The 16,509-nt window shown below is 38.3% G+C and overlaps 1 protein-coding gene across 1 annotated transcript; it reads left to right on the top strand.

Moving 5' to 3' along the window:
- The first annotated feature begins 382 nt into the window (after positions 1-382).
- On the top strand, positions 383-12,902 carry Cblif (cobalamin binding intrinsic factor). Its single transcript, XM_076844651.2, has 9 exons — positions 383-461; positions 1,136-1,312; positions 2,237-2,350; positions 2,751-2,891; positions 4,412-4,593; positions 7,865-8,042; positions 9,127-9,328; positions 11,145-11,263; positions 12,841-12,902. The coding sequence occupies exons 1-9, from the start codon at positions 383-385 to the stop codon at positions 12,900-12,902; spliced, it is 1,254 nt and encodes a 417-aa protein (XP_076700766.2).
- The last annotated feature ends 3,607 nt before the right edge of the window (positions 12,903-16,509 follow it).

Raw genomic sequence — 16,509 nt, 5'->3', positions numbered from 1 at the left:
TTATTCGACTGATGCAGTAAGGAATAGAAGTCTTGTTTTATACTCACACATTAGCCAAACTTTCTAATGTAATGACCTAGAAACTTGGTAAAAGCTACTTTCTTGTCACTGTCTTTGCTACACCTAGCCCCAATTCTCTGTATCACTGTACTGCCTAGAAGTCACCTTCAGACACCATGGAGGGTCTATACAGTGGGTAAACACAGATAAGCAATGGAAATTGGTTATATCAGGAAAAGTCAGCTTAAGTAGTGAGGAGTGGCTGGGTCAGGAGCAGAGTGTTTTACAACGATAAGCGTATATAAAAGAAGGTAGAATAACACTCCACTTGCAAACACTGGTATCTGTGGACAGGGAAACGTGGGCAGGACAGGAGAGTGAAATGGCTTGGCTTTCCTTCTACCTCCTAAACCTTCTCTGGGCTATGGCTGGGACTAGTACCCAGACCCGAAGCTTGTGCTGTGAGTATGCTGTTTATTCTGAGATGGCCAGGGAAACAGTTACCCTGTGAAGAGGCAAAGACCTCAGATAAAAGTCTGCTGATGAGAAAGTGATTGGAAGAGCAATCACTGTAAGAGTTCCAAAGTGGGTGAGTCAGGGTGCAAGTGTGTGCTGTTCATCATTCCTGACTCAAAGAACTTGTGAACCAAGTTGATGCATTTTTTATTAAGATGAGCTGAAGTACTATTGCAGGAATGATGCTTGCTGGTACAAGACAGACACTTAGTGGCCACTGAGACCTGGTACCACTACCAGGGAGGTAGTGGGAGGTTTTGGTAATGACTGAGGAACATCCTGTCCCAAATCTTTAATATTCTTCATGGAAGAGTAGGGTGAACATAGATGCAAGGCAAACAGTAATTTTAAGAAGTTACCAGAAGTCATGTGAAATGTCCATGAGCCATATCACTTAAACATAGTAAATGAAAAATAACTTTTACAACCCCAGATGTGAGTTTTTAAGAAAATGTAAGGACTAAATTACATTTAAAAAATCAATGTTTTCTGTATTTCTCTTCAATTATTTAAGTTGCCAACGCCAATCAAATCTTCTATTAAAAAAAACATGGGAATCATGTTTCTGAGGAGAGGGAATAAGGGAAAGAGGTTTGATAAGTAGTTTTTCTCTTCTCAGCTGTCCCCTCAGAACAACAGCCTTGGGTTGATGGCCTACAAGCACTCATGGAGAACTCAGTGATCTCATCAGCCTACCCAAACCCCAGCATCCTGATTGCCATGAATCTGGCTGGGACCTACAACCTGGAGGCCCAGAAGCTCCTGACCTATGAGCTCATGGCCAGTGACACTGCGGGTGAGATATCTGAGCCCCTTGCCACCCTCACAATCACACACACCACTAGCCACTCTCAGATACCAACTTTATGTCACCCCATCACCACCTGAATGCTGCCTTTGACTGTACCCTGATCACTTTTCCTTACACACTGATAAATACCTGGAAAGAAAAGTGTGTGAAGTGAGAACATTAATGAAGGAAGATGGTGAACCAGAAAGAGCTCCCAACTAGACGCACAGAGAGCAGACTTCCAGTTCTGAATATGCCACTTACCAATTGTGACCTTGAGTTTGAGTTTCTTTTTCTTTTCTTTTCTTTTTTTTTTTGGGGGGGGGGGTGGGGGTGGGGCACTGGGGATTGAACCCAGAAGTGCTCTACCACTGAGCTACATCCCCTGCCCTTTTTTAAGACAGGGTCTAAGTTTTCCAGGTTGACCTCAAACTTACAATCCTCCTGCCTCAACCTCCTGAGTCACTGGTACTACAGCATGAGCTATCACATGCCAGCTACTCTGTGACCTTGAACAAATCACTGAATGTGACTCAATCTCACCTCACCCTCTAATAACAATAATGCCATAACTAATAGCAATGACAATGACAATACAATGTCTCTTCTGCCTACCTCACAGGAGTCACCTTAAGGCCCAAGTTCAATAACAAATTTTAAATTATTTTCATAGGGAAACTTGTGTGAGTGTTCTTGCTGCTTTTTTAACTAGATACCAGGGATTATTGGCAAAGTCATGGATCACACAAAAGATACTAGATTCAATACTCCCTTAAGTATTTTTCCATATATATTTCTTCAGAAATATCAAAAAATTATGTGAGTACATAAGTTTAAAAAATCAAAATGACCTGGATATGCTCAGCCCTACCCCTGGCGATCCCTCCCCTTAGGATGCCTTATGTCACTGCTCTGTTTGCTCCTCTGCAGACCTAACTACTGGGCAGCTCGCCCTCACCATTATGGCCCTCACCTCCTCCTGCCGAGACCCTGGGAGTAAAGTGTCAGTTCTGCAAAAGAAAATGGAGAAGTGGGCACCTTCAAGTAAGACCTCATGGGAAGGGAGGGGAGAATGAGCACAGAGTCTCTTTCCTGAAAATTTTAAACCCAGAAAGGAAAAGAGTAGAAGTGGGGAGAGTTACACTGTCACCTTCTCTGATAATTCCACCAGTGACAGATTCACTCCTCAGTCAAAAAAAAAAACCTAGAAAGTCAACAGACTGTTCACACTCATTGGAAATAGCATCATCCCATCATCCCTTTTATTCTGTTCAATTGCCAGATGATATTCTGAAAAACACTGAAGTTACCCTTTGCCAATACTCTTTCTTTAGGGAGAAGTGTTCTAGCGATTTCTATTTTTAAAATTTAGTTTTTCCTTCTTCATAAATGTCTCGAGCATGAGGAATGTTAGTATAACAAAGACTCTTTATTCCCTCTTGAGGCCCTAATGACCAAGTGACAGCTTTCTATGGGCCAAGTCTGGCGATCTTGGCACTGTGCCAGAAGAACTCAGAATCAACCTTGCCAATAGCAGTCCGCTTTGCCAAGACCCTGCTATCCAATACCGCTCCGTTCAACGTGGGTAAGTGGCCACCATCAGACACTGCCCTAAGCTGAGAACATCACAGGCACAATGTGCTTAGTGGTGGAGCTGGACAAGAAAGAAAGGAATTTGAAAAACCTGAGAACCATGCAAGCTTGTGCAAATGGGAGACATTTAGCAAAGTTTGTTGGATATGTGAATTAGGGAATAAATGAAGGAAGGGGAGATAGTAACATGTAGAAACAAGGATAATATTTGAAATGTCTAGCAGCTACAGAACCTCCACTGGGAACAATAAACATGTCACCCAAGTGTAGGGGTTACTTCCAAAGTGATGCATTGCTTCAGCCCTGCCCTGCACCATCTTTAATTGCTGCTAATGCTTCCACACTCAATTTTCCTAATGCTTCTCTCTTATTACATCCAAATATCCTCTTTCTATTAAACAGCAACTGTCTAACCCATAATGTTCCCGGCTTCAAGAAACACTGGGACTATCTTATTCCTTCATTCTGAAAGCTTTCAGCTGCTAGTGCATGGAAGCTTTCTCCTTGCACATCCTTCTTTGGTCCATTCCTCAGGGTGTAATGATCTCTTCTCTGTAGGGGTCACCGTCATGGCCCTCTGCCACTCTCTCATCAGTAGCATTATCTCAGGCTTTGCCCTTTATCTGTGCCTCATCAGAAACCTGTCTCATATCAATTTCTATCAACAAGCAGATAAATGTACTCTGGGCCCTTCTCTGGATCAAGAACAGACGCATCTCCCTTTTCATCCTCGAACATTTCTGGGGCATCTCAGCCAATCAGAAACTCTGGACTTCTTTGCCTCTGGGTTTTAATAACACTATCACCTGGAATGAAGTTACCTGACTTTCAGGTGGAGATTAGGGTAGGAGGAAAAGATCAGTAAAATAAAAAAATGTTATCTGGCAAGTTTTCCATTTGTTCTGGTCTTGTCACATCAGAGCTTCCTCATTCAGTCCACACAAGTTTATCACACACTAATAATGGCAAAGTCCCTGTGTCAAGTGCTCTGGGGGATGCAAAGTTCCCATAATTCAAGTGTTCACAGAGCATAACAGCCACAAAACACAGCAGAGGGTGCTGAAATCGCAGAACAGGCAAAACAACAAATGCTAAATGAGTTCAGAAAAGAGGCTGCAAATGACAGAGAAGATTTCACTGAAATGTGGTGATGGTCAGATTTTCAAAAATGGTGGATTTTTGAAAGATAAAAACTAGACAAAAAGCATAGGATTGAACATACCACCAGTCTACATTAATGGAAAGTATGAGCTGTAAAGGTGCAGAGATCTAGGTTCAAGTTCTGGCCCTGTTGCTTACTGGTTGTGTAGGATTGGGCAGTTATTTAACTTCTCAGACCCCCCATTTCCCCATCTCTTAAGGAAATTAAATACAGTTTCCTATTCCACAGATTATCCTGAGGACTAAGTGAAATCATGTAACTAGAACTCCATGAGCACATACAAATGTTAGCTGTTCAAAATGCAGTGGTGGCAATGATGGTGGTAGGTCTGTCCCCTCTGTGATTCACAGACACGGGAGCAGTGGCAACCTTGGCTCTGACCTGCATGTACAACAAGATCCCTGTAGGTTCCGATGAAAGCTATAGAGCCCTGTTTGGTCAGGTACTAAAGAATATTGTGGAGAACATCAGCAATCAGATCAAAGACAATGGCATCATCGGAGACATCTACAGTACTGGCCTTGCCATGCAGGTAAATACGTCTTGGATGCCCTTGATCAAGTCCAAGCCAATAAGCCCAGATTGTAGGATCAAGAGATCAGATGTCTGCTGACATCTCTGGAAAAGCTCAACTTTGAAGTAGATTTCTAATGGCACCTGTGCCTCAGTTTCTCCACTGGTTAAATGCAGGTAAGTGTTAATTATCTCTTATCTCATAGATAAAGTATGAAAACAAATCTATATGAATTTATTTTCCTCACTTGGGAAAAAATGAAATAAATAAATTCAAGAAATGAATTGGTTTATTATTAATAATGACAAGTTTACTGGTCATAGTAATAATGATTGAAAGTTTGATGTGTACATAATAATATTAAAGCAGGTCCTCAAAAAAATTGAATTTTCTGATTCAATCTTGCCAGCCAAATGCTCTTTTTACCCCTTTGTCTTGATCCAAAAAAAGTCAATTTTCATTTTAAATGGTTAATGAAAATAATCTAAAATTGACTCAAAAAATTCCCTCATAAATGGTAGAACCAGTCTGTTACCAAGCCCACACTCAGTCCTACACTCCCTAGTATATATTTCCAAACTTGGGGTTGGTAAGATGATGCTTGATAGCTCCAACAACACCTTCTCCCTACCCTAGTTGATTAAGGCAGCATCCTCTGTGGAATGCTGATGCACCCAGGATATTAAAAAGTCACCTGGGCCAAATCCTCTGATCTATACTGAGAAATTTATGCTCTGAAGTCTCAAAATATCTTATGGGATTAAGAGAAAAGCTGCACATGAACTCTCCACATCAGGAAAGGGAGAATGCTGGAGTTAGGATGCCAGCACTAAACCTAATCTAACCCTGGACTGCTACTAAAAGGAAACTGTCTCCTGAGAAATAAATGCTGATATTGGTATTTTCCAGACATTAAAAATTAGTAAAGGGCATAAACAACCTAAGTATCAGTTAATGTTAAACATAAGAATAAAAACAAATCCCCATTCCAATGTACCATGTTTAGTATTGACAAATAAGAATCAAGTCAGTTTTCATGTCATGGTTAATAAGAGTCTGTCACAGTACAAAGCACTGGATATTTTCCATGGTTGAGTCAATCATACAAGAGAATCCCCAGTACTCAGGTCTAGAAAACTCCATGAAAGAAAACAGGTAGTCTGGAAGAAATGGCATACGAATTGGTGGGGGTAGAGGGAAGAAAGTCATGACTCAGCTAAAATAATCTTGCTTCAACCTAATGCCTGATAGAGAAGTGTTTATTTTGTAAATTTGCCTTATGAATTCTGTTTTGGATCTTATCATCTGTTAGTTATACTCTGATAAGCTGTACCTGGGAACTAAAGCTTTTCCTCCAAACCCAAACACCACAGACCATGTGGGTTTCTCAGTTAAGACGCTGCCCACCTGGAGTTTACTCAGGCAGTGACTCTATCTGAAGTCAGCAAGTATCTAATATATAACCTCCATCTAATCTAAAATGTTCTGGTATTGAGATCAAAGGGTTCTGCAGGTATAACAACTTGGGTTTGAATCCCAGATCTGCCCACTATCTTGAACAAATACTGAATTTCTTGGAATTTCATTTTCTCTACAATAGTGAAATTGCAACTAAGTTAAAAGAAATGTGATGTACAAAAAAAAATCACAGATGCAATTTCACACTCGCTCACTGTTCGTGGTCTCTCCCAGAAGAACAGCAGTGCTATTAATATTAAATCTTTTTAGCCTTTGTTTTCCCTCTTCCAAGATGATGGTTCCCTTCACATGGCTCAAGCTACCCACTCCCTACCCAATGGCACTCTCAAGGCATTTCCTCTGTTCCCACATTTCTCTCTAAATGCTATCACTTTAAGCTTCCTCAGATAGGAACTTACACTGACAAGGGATCTCATAAACCCATTCATGATTGTTATTAATGACATCTAATAGCTTAACAATATAGAGTATTGGCATTGGTAACTCTTTCTTAGCAGAATTTGGGGGGATATTGTTACTGAGGAGTATCTATCTGATACTTCTTAAACCAAACTGCTTTGTAAAGTCACCTGCAGCAAGATCTATGGTTCATGCTTGCCAAAGACAACAGTATGGTCATACATGTCACAACTGTCAAAGTGTCCATACCTCTCTCTCTAGCTGAGAGAACCATTTCTGACTCATCTCTACCTTCTTCCATTCCCCATAACCAGCTCCAGGCAAACCAGTCATCAGCAATCTCAGCCCTTTAACGTGCTCTGGTGGCCCTAGCCAGCACAACTGTAAAGGAAAGAATGTGGTAATGGTAGTTTGTACATCACATTACAAAATCCTTTTAAATATTAGCCCATAGAATTTCAAATGTCAATTTGAAATTGTCAAGCAGGAATTGTGCTTTTATTTAACCCATTAGATAAAAAACTCAACAATGTTAAGTGAATTGGTTGGTATATTAATCAAGACTCATTTTTCTGTAAACTAAACTACAAATCATTTTGCTAAAAAAAATGGGAATATCATATACACTTGGAATTCCAAGGCTACATTAGGTGGTCTCAGGAATAATCTGAATAAAGGGTTCAAACCATGATATCATGGACCACCTTTCTTTTCTCATCTCAGCCTGGTTTCCCTCATTCTCTCCTGCTACGTGGCTTCTTCAAAGTATTTCAGGAAGATGATGACTCAATGTGCACTCGCACAGTCCCAGCTGAAAAACCCCAACAGGAAAAAGAAGTGTTTCTCTCCCCAACTACCTATGTCAGAGAAAGATTAAATAGTTCATGTATCCACCAGTCACTGTCCCCAAGGCGTTGGTGCACTGAGATCAGCCCAGCCCAGGCCACGAACCCACCCACAGCCTTCATGGTGGAGCCTCTGATTGGCAGTGCTGACAGTTATGAGCTATAGGGAAAGTCCACCCGAGGGTGCACATGACAACACAAAACAAGGGAAGTCGGCTACATGTGTATGGCCAGGTTTGTCTAAATCACAGCTCCCAATGGGGTTGGCTTTGCCCACTCTCACCCTCACTCTACACCCAAAGTCTGCTCATAAATATGGCAGCCCTACTGGTGTTCCTTGAATCTGACCATCTCACCAGTCTTTGTTTTGTGACTAATATGTGATAGATACTGCGCTAAGTGGTAGAAGTGCAGCATTGAGGAAGAAAAATATAGTTCCCAGAGCTGTGTATCCCTTACAAGGCATGTAAGTAAAGCTATACCTAATCTTTCTCTCTGTCTCTCTCTTTCATTCTCCCTTTCTCCCCATGTTCCTCTCTTCCTCCCCTCTCTCCCTCTTGTCCCAGGCCCTCTCAGTGACACCTGAGCAACCTAACAAGAAGTGGGACTGTGAGAAGACTATGAATATAATACTGGATGAGATTAAGCAGGGGAAATTCCAAAACCCCATGTCCATTGCCCAAATCCTTCCTTCTCTGAAAGGCAAGACATACCTAGATGTACCCCAAGTGACCTGTGGTCCTGGTAAGAACTCTTAATATCTACCTCTACTTATGTCATAAGTCAGCACCTTATGCCAAGATGAAATGTAGGTCAAAGTTAAGTGGCATGTAAACTTTGTATGTCTTCCTCCCACATCTGTCTTAAAATCCCCAAGAGCATATGTTAGCATACAGCCATACCATTCAACCCTCAGAATTCAGCCCCATGTCTACTTCATTCAGCATACATTTATTGAAAACAACTATGGACAAAGCATTTTGTGGGATGCTAGAGAAGGGAGGCCTATAGTCTGAAAACCAAATAGCTTCACATTCATTTGACAAATACCGCCAAACATTATGCATATCTTATCATATCTGCTTTTTACAAAGTAGGAGACAAATACACAAAAACTATAATATTTGGAATAATGAAACAAGTATTAAATAGAAATTAAATCCATTCACAATGCAAAAGCAAAAAAGATGACCAATTATTGATTTTATTTGGGAGGCCTAAGATAAAACAGCTGACATTTTAGTCATCTAATTATGAAAGCTTGATCTCACAAAACACCAAAGGGATGGTGTGGAAAAATAGTATGCTACTTTTTAATTTGAAATATCTTTATTTTATCCAATTATAAATACAACACAGAAATATGTAAAATTCAAATATTGCAGAAATGTGTGTTTAGAAAGTAGGGATCCTTCATCAAAATTGTATACTCCAGAGATAGTATTGGTATGGATTTCTAGCTCTTCTTTCTAATCAAATACCAACATAAAGTATTATTCTCTTAAATTAACTTCCTAAGACAAGAAGAGATTATAAACTTCTTGTCCATTTCAACACAGAATCTACAGAGACCAAATGTTCCCAACCATACTGAATATTTATACTCACCTAACTCCTTGGGCTGTTTCCCAATGATTTCCCAACTTTAACAAGTTGGCCATAGAGTCTTTGCCAGGATTCTACATTAGTTGTCCAAGTACCTTGTTAAATGGTCTGAAACTTATTACTTGCTTGAAATGTTTCTGGGATAAGTTGTCAGTAACAGACTTCACACCAACCACATGAACCCCATAAACTTTGACATATTTTATATCTTCACTCTTCACAGATCATGAGGCGCAACCAACTCTATCCAATTACCCTTTCCCTGTCCCAACCTCAGCATCTAATATCACTGTCACATATACCATAAACAACCAGCTGAGAGGGGTAGAGCTGCTCTTCAATGTGACCATCCCAGTTAGTGTGAGAAGTGGATCAGTGTTACTGGTTGTCCTAGAAGAAGCACAGCGCAAAAATTCCATGTTCAAGTGAGTGCTGCGAGTGTTGCTTGCCGTTCTCCTAGTACTGCCCTCAAATACTTTCTCTTTCTCTCCCTCCGTATCCTTACTTGTATTCCTTCTGCTAATTTAACATGCTTTTATAATAGCCCCTTGAGGAGCTCATGAAAATTTAAATCATACATGTCAATATAAGTCAAATGAGTCAATGTTAAGTCATACAGGTCAAGGAGAGTCCACTGTGGATTAGAAGACTCAGACTCCACGGCTTTGTTGGGCCCCAACAACTAGGTACTATTTAGGAAGATGTGGAATCTGTGCTATAATAAAGCATTTGAGATAGGAGTGCACAATCTGGGGTTAGTGAGTAGACTGGTGTTCATAGAGGAGAGGATAGAGGGCTAAATTAAGTGACATCTGAAAGGGTAGGTTGGATGACAGTATAAAAAGTCTGAAGTCCCAGGCTAAGGAGATCAGCTTTCATACTGTAGATATTGCAGATAAGCATTACAAGTTTTTGTGTAAGGAGACCCGTGTTGTAAAATGTTACTTGGACTGTGAGAAGAGGAGGCAAGCACAAAACCTATGGTGGCTACAGTAATGAAGCTGTGAAGTGACAAGGACCTCACCTGGAGTAAATGAAACACACCAAGGAAGACTGTGCAGTGACATAAAGTGGAAGGCAAGAGAACGCCCCAAAACTATTGATGGGAGTGTCAAAAATAATGTCTTTTAGAAAACAATCAGACTGGTTTAAAAAATTATGTGTTCCAACTTGAAACACTGGAGACATTTAGAGAAGTCCTTGGAAAAGACACCAAGATAGGCAAAAGAGATCGGAAAATCATCTTATAGAGATGACAAAGTTAAGGAACTATGCAGTAGGTGGCAGACGCGTGCCCCCAAAAAAACATGAGGCAGCTCTAATATTTCCCATTTTACAGATGACACCCTAGGCCCAAGCAAACTAAGGAACATTCCTAAGATCAAATAATGCGTAACTGGCAGCGTGGAGAGCTAAGCTCAGATGTGACTGACTCTGAAGCTCATGTTCTTTCCACTCTCCTGTCAGGGAAGAGCAGAATACAGGAATAAATTATGGAGGAAAAAGCTAAACTTTGGGGAATGCTTATAGTTTGCAAAGAGAAAACAATAAAGAAAAATAGGTAAGTCTGTTTAGAATGAGCCAAGGGAAAGTGCCCACTCATGGAAAGAAAAAAGGAGATTAATTTTCAAACCTTCTGAATATACTGTTCTTTTCTACGCTTAGCTTTAATGTTGCCTGACTTTTCTTTTTCTGATTGTAAATATAATAAGTACACATAATAAATTTTAGGAGGGAAAAAGCATAAGGAAGAAAACAAATCTACAGTCCGTTCACAATATAACCAATGTTAATACTTTTTATAATTTTGTTTTTTCTATGCATATTACAAACAGTTGTAATCATCCTATAAGTGGAACAGATATTTCTATAAGATATGAATCCCATATTTTCATTTAGCATTATTGCTTATTTTCCCATTTTGCTGAAAATTATTGAAAATATTATTTTCATAACTTTCAAATATCCAATCTCAGATATTCATTCCATCATTCATGTAATTTTTTTACCCATTGCGGGCATTTACACTTTTTAAATTTGATTTTAAAAATCCATTCATTTTAATTTCATTTGATTTCAGGCAAAGTACTTTCATATTCATTAGTCATTTGCATCTTTTTCTTTTAAGCAGGATTTTATCTGATCTTTAAAAGAACTTAGAATTTCTCTGCCCCCTCATCTTACCTCCACTTATTGCCTGACTTAAAGTGAGGTATTAATTATGTATTATTTTATTCTTAGATTTGAAACCACAATGACATCTTGGGGCCTTGTTGTCTCTTCCATCAACAATATTGCTGAAAATGTTAATCACAAAACATACTGGCAATTCCTCAGCGACAAAACACCTTTGAATGAAGGTGAGAGAAGAAAAGGGATGAGCATATCTTCTGTAGTTGGGAGGCTACATCCATTATTTTATTTCATTCATTCATTCATTTAATCAATAAATGTGAGACTAAATATGTATTTATAATAATTTATACAGTAATTACATAAATATAGATGTGATATGTATATCCATAAACATACACACACACACACACACACACACACACACACATACATATATAGCCCTTCGATAGATACATTAACTCTTTAAGTATTAGTGGCCCTCTTTTTACAGTGGGAGCAACAATCTTAGTGACATTAAAAGGACTTGTGCAAAGCAGGCATCTAGCATGTGAGAAAGAAGACAATCAAACCCAGGTTTCCAAACTCACACTCCAGCAAAACCTTAACATTAGTTAGTCTTTGCCCAAATACTAATATACCCTCCAACTTAAAGAGAACTGGTGTATAGTTTTGTCTAAAGATGATGTTACCTGGTTAAGCTAATGTTCGCTGTCAACATGCAGAGCGATGGAAAGCCAAAGTCACAGCAGTGCTAAGGCTGTGGCTTGATAAGAAGGCTTTGTTATACAGTACCACAATGGGAAAGCTGTTGTTCTTAGCATCTGTCATATAATTAACAAAACCTGGCCAGTCAGAATTTGTAGGACTGTAGCATAGCACATAACAAAGATCCTGGAGCTGCACAGGCCTTGGCAAGAATTCCCTTCTTTTATTTAAGACATGCATTAGGCAAGTGATGAATCTTCTCTGGACCAGTCTCCACAGTTATAAAATGGAAATGGCTATAACAATTTCTTAAGTTACTGGGCAGATTACAAATAATGTATTTAAGTACTGGGCCTTTTGTATGGCATGTATTCAAAAGTGGAAATTATTATTATCAATTCTCCTACCTCTTTTATCTCAGAAAATTGCCCTGAGAACTAATATTAGACTAATTTTTGTGTCTACCAATTACTTTCTTTCTCTGAGAGAAGGATGGCAAAGGGAAAGGTCTCTGAGATTCAAAAAAAATGGGCCTGAACTTGTCACTGTTTCTATTGCCTGAACTACCTGGAAGATAATGATGCACCTGGAAGATAATGGATGCTGTCATTTTTTATCTTCCCTGTCCTAAAAGACAAAATTCTCAACCCACTTCCCATCCCTATTTCTTACAAAATCTTCCCCCCAAAAAGTGAAATACTTCTTGAATGCCCTAATTTTGACTGAAATAAGCCATTTTAATAATAACTACCATTTGTTGTATAATTATTATGTGTTGGGTCCTATATGAGGCACCCAGCAGTCACTATTTCTAATCCTGAAGATAACCCTTCAAAGAAAATATTATTAACAAAATTTTCTTTGTGGGGGGAAAAAGAGGCTGGCACATCTTAAGACATGCTCCACAAAATACCAACCTGGAAACTAGAAACAAGAACTCCCCAAATTCCAATTCCATATTTCTTCCAGACTAACAAAGTGCCCATTTCTCACTAGGGTTATTTTATTCCTCAAATAAATTTATTGGGCTGATCATTTGGGAAGTAGGGTTGATTACATGCACCATGATGACCCCATTTTATTCTTTTCTTTCCAGGAGTTGCTTACTATATTCCCTTCAACAACGAGCACATCACAGCCAATTTCACTCAGTACTAAGAAGGAGGTGAGCTCAGTTTCTACTGAACATCTCCAAAGGCTAAGTGAATGTTTTCCACTTTGTTTCAGAAAAAAAAAAATTGGATACCTACAATGCTATTCTTATTTTTGGTGAAAACACAAAAGAATACTCTGTGGAATAAATGATGCAAATTCCTCCAGAGTCTGAACATTCCTGACTCATGAAAACAAAATTTCCCGTTTCCCAAGAAAATGACCACCAGCCCTCACTTAAACCGGGCAGACAGGAAGGGTCCAGCCGACTTTTCTTGGAGATCATTCTGATTTTCTTGATTAACTAAACAATGCACTCCCTATTTCTACAAATGATATGTTTTTATTTTATTTTTCTTTATTTTTTATTGGTTCTTTTTAGTTATGAATGACAGCAGAATCCATTTTGACATTACTATAAAATCATGGAATATATCTTGTTCTAATTCAGTCCCAGTGCCTCTCATGATATATTTTTAAAAAGTCCTATTTGTGTTTCTAGCACCAAATGCTCCTTTTCAAATCACCTAATATAAACATACACCTGTAGGTACAGCAAATATACATAAAATGGCCAAAATTGTTTCATATGAAAACTCTCAGATGGTTCAGAACTCCCTTCCATTTCTATTACTTGCTCTGGGTAAAATCAGGTTCAAAATATATGTTTTATATAATTTTATATATTTACTATATAGATATAATTCATATTTATAACAACATATAATATAAAAATATATAACATATTATGTGTCGATCACAATTCTATCCTCTGCTTATAGGAGTCAACACTGGTACAAACTTTCTAGAGAAAATAAAAATTTATATTAAAAGACCTAAAATATACAATTGGCCCTCTATATTCACAGGCTCTGCATTTGCAGAGTCCACCTATTGCAGACTTAAAATACTTTCAGTTGAATTTGTAAGGAATATGTACCAACTCTTCTTCCCTAAACAACATAGCATTAACAACTATTCACATAGCATTCATGTTGTCTTAGGTATTATAAGTAACCTGTACATGATTTAAAGCATACAGGAGGATGGGAATAGGTCATATGCAAATACCACACCATTGTATATAAGGGATTTGAGCATCCACAGATTTTGGAATCTCTGGGGTCTTGGAACCAATCCCCTAGGATATTGAGGGCCGATGACTGTACTCAAACTTGAAACAAAATCCCAATTGTGAAATTTATGCAAAGAAAAGAATCATAAGAGGACACAAAGATACACAAGAATCAAAATGTCAACTGTGACTATTGGAGAACAACACTTAGGTGCAGTCACAATGCACTGCCTGACACTGAACCCCAGCATGAGACAGACTGAATTTCACAGCCACAGTCCTCCTGTCCTGGCATCTTAAAAACAAGTAACTGCTCACTGGTAACAGTGTGGCTCTCAGAAGAAAGAGATGTGAACCAACCACACAGACCCAGGTCCTCATCCCCAACGCACCTGTTAAGTAAATCACTCTGTCCCAGAAAAATGCCAGGACAGTCATTGTAATAGAAGGAAACTTCAGGAATGATGAATAAAGTGTCTCTCTTATCATGTAATGTACATAAATGAAAAAAGTAGAGGTTATCTATACATCCAACAATAGGGTCGTGGACAGACAAACTTTAATAGGACACATAATAGAATACTAAAGGTTACTATAATTCACCTTCAATACTTGCTGACTTGAAAAGACATTCATGACATAAAGCCAAGTGAATGAAGCAGACTATACAACATTACAGAATCATCCATGCCAGTGTTTTGGTGGCTCTGTTTGAGACAATTACTTGTTATATGGAGGTTTTGTTTTTTGTTGTTGTTTTACTGTTTTTTAAGTTTTGGCTATTTAACACATAATTGAGCAACTGGAACCTAGGAAAAATATTTTAAGCAAAAGCACCTTTTTTGCTTAACAATAAATTGGGCAACCAAAAAACCCTGTGTGTTTGTATGTGTACCTATGTGTGTGTATTGGCAAGACTGGGAGCAGAGGAATGAGTTGAATCTATCACAAGTTGCAGCTCTGCTTTGACAAAGTGCTTTAAAATGTACCCATGTGTATATTCACTATAAAAATAACCTTATTTTGCTATAAGTAATGAAAAGTGTGAAAATACTGTGAAATATATTCACCTATGAGTACTTGAGACAGGAAGTCACATAAATTTAGTTTATAAAATACATCTATTTTTCAAGACATTTCAGGGGTCTTTTCTAGGTTGCCAATGCATATTCTAGTTGGTTTCCATTTGTCATTATCTCACAGATGAAAGAGTTCTACTCTTATTCCTTTGGAGATAATTATTCAGCTTAAGAATTTTTCCAAGCAATGACGCTCTTGTCTTCTGTCGCTGATTCCTACCTTTTGGTCCTTTAGCACTAGTAAATTACCTAAGAAGAAACAGTTAATCAGGGGATTGACTCGTATCCCTGATTTTTTTTAAAAAAAGAAAGTATTACAAAATTACTGAAAAACCTAAACAAAAAAATCAAGATTAGATTCACATATACAGAAAGTATCTAAAAGGGGAAAACCTGACATTTCCTCCAAATTTCTTCTCACTATTTTACTATTCCTACTCACACATTCTCACAGTGCCACGAGAAAGAACCACAATATATCTCCACCAACTAGCACAGTTCCTGGCATAAAAATATATATATTGATTATTTCAGATCAGAAAAGATAACTTCCAGTTGAAAAAAATAGCCTGAAGATATGGTGTGAGAAGAAATCTGGACACGGAATCAAAATATTTTTAGCAATCATTCTGTACATGTTAGCAAGTAAGCTGAGTGACCTGGACAAGACAGATTCTCATTAACTAAAAACTCAATTTCTTCATCTATAAAATGGGGAGTCTGGCCTAGAAGCATCTCAAAAATTTTCTCAGTTCAGAAAAGGTTTAAGAATTGTATTCCTGAAGATATGTATATTGTTTATAAAAAGCTCCCTACCCAAACACACTAGCTGTATTAAAAAAAAAGAATAAATTAAAAGTAACAGCCCCCTCCATTCATAATCACATGTGTGTATTCTTTAATGCTTTAGGTTAAGTTGCAGTGACTATAAAAAGAACTTTTGTGACCTCTATTGGCCACCAGTGGTAAAGCCTGAATTTTTTTTCAATGCATTTTGACACATCATCCATAAATGGAGTATAACTATTCATTCTTTTGGTTGCACACGATGTAGAATCACACTGGTCGTGTAATCAGATATTCACATAGGGTATTAATGTCTGACTCATTCTACTATCCTTCCTATCCCTTCTCCTCTCCCCTCCCTTCACTCCCCTCTCTCTAATCCAAAGTACTTCTATTCTTCCCTAGCCCCCGCCCCAAATTAGCATCTGCATATTGAAGAAAACATTCAGTCTTTGGTTTGGGGGGATTGGCTTATTTTGCTTAGTATAATATTCTCCAGTTCCATCCATTTACCAGCATGTACCATAATTTCATTCTTATTTAAAGCTGAATAATATTCCATTGTGTATATATACCACATTTTCTTTACCTGCTCATCTGCTGAAGGGCACCTAGGTTGGTTCCATAGTTTAGCTATTGTGAGTTGAGCTTCTATAAACATTTATGTACAGAT

Source organism: Callospermophilus lateralis, chromosome 2 (genome assembly GCF_048772815.1).
Source record: "Callospermophilus lateralis isolate mCalLat2 chromosome 2, mCalLat2.hap1, whole genome shotgun sequence".
NCBI lineage: Eukaryota > Metazoa > Chordata > Mammalia > Rodentia > Sciuridae > Callospermophilus > Callospermophilus lateralis.
The sequence above is the reverse complement of the archived record's forward strand: the minus strand, read 5'-3'. Positions and strand labels throughout refer to the sequence as shown.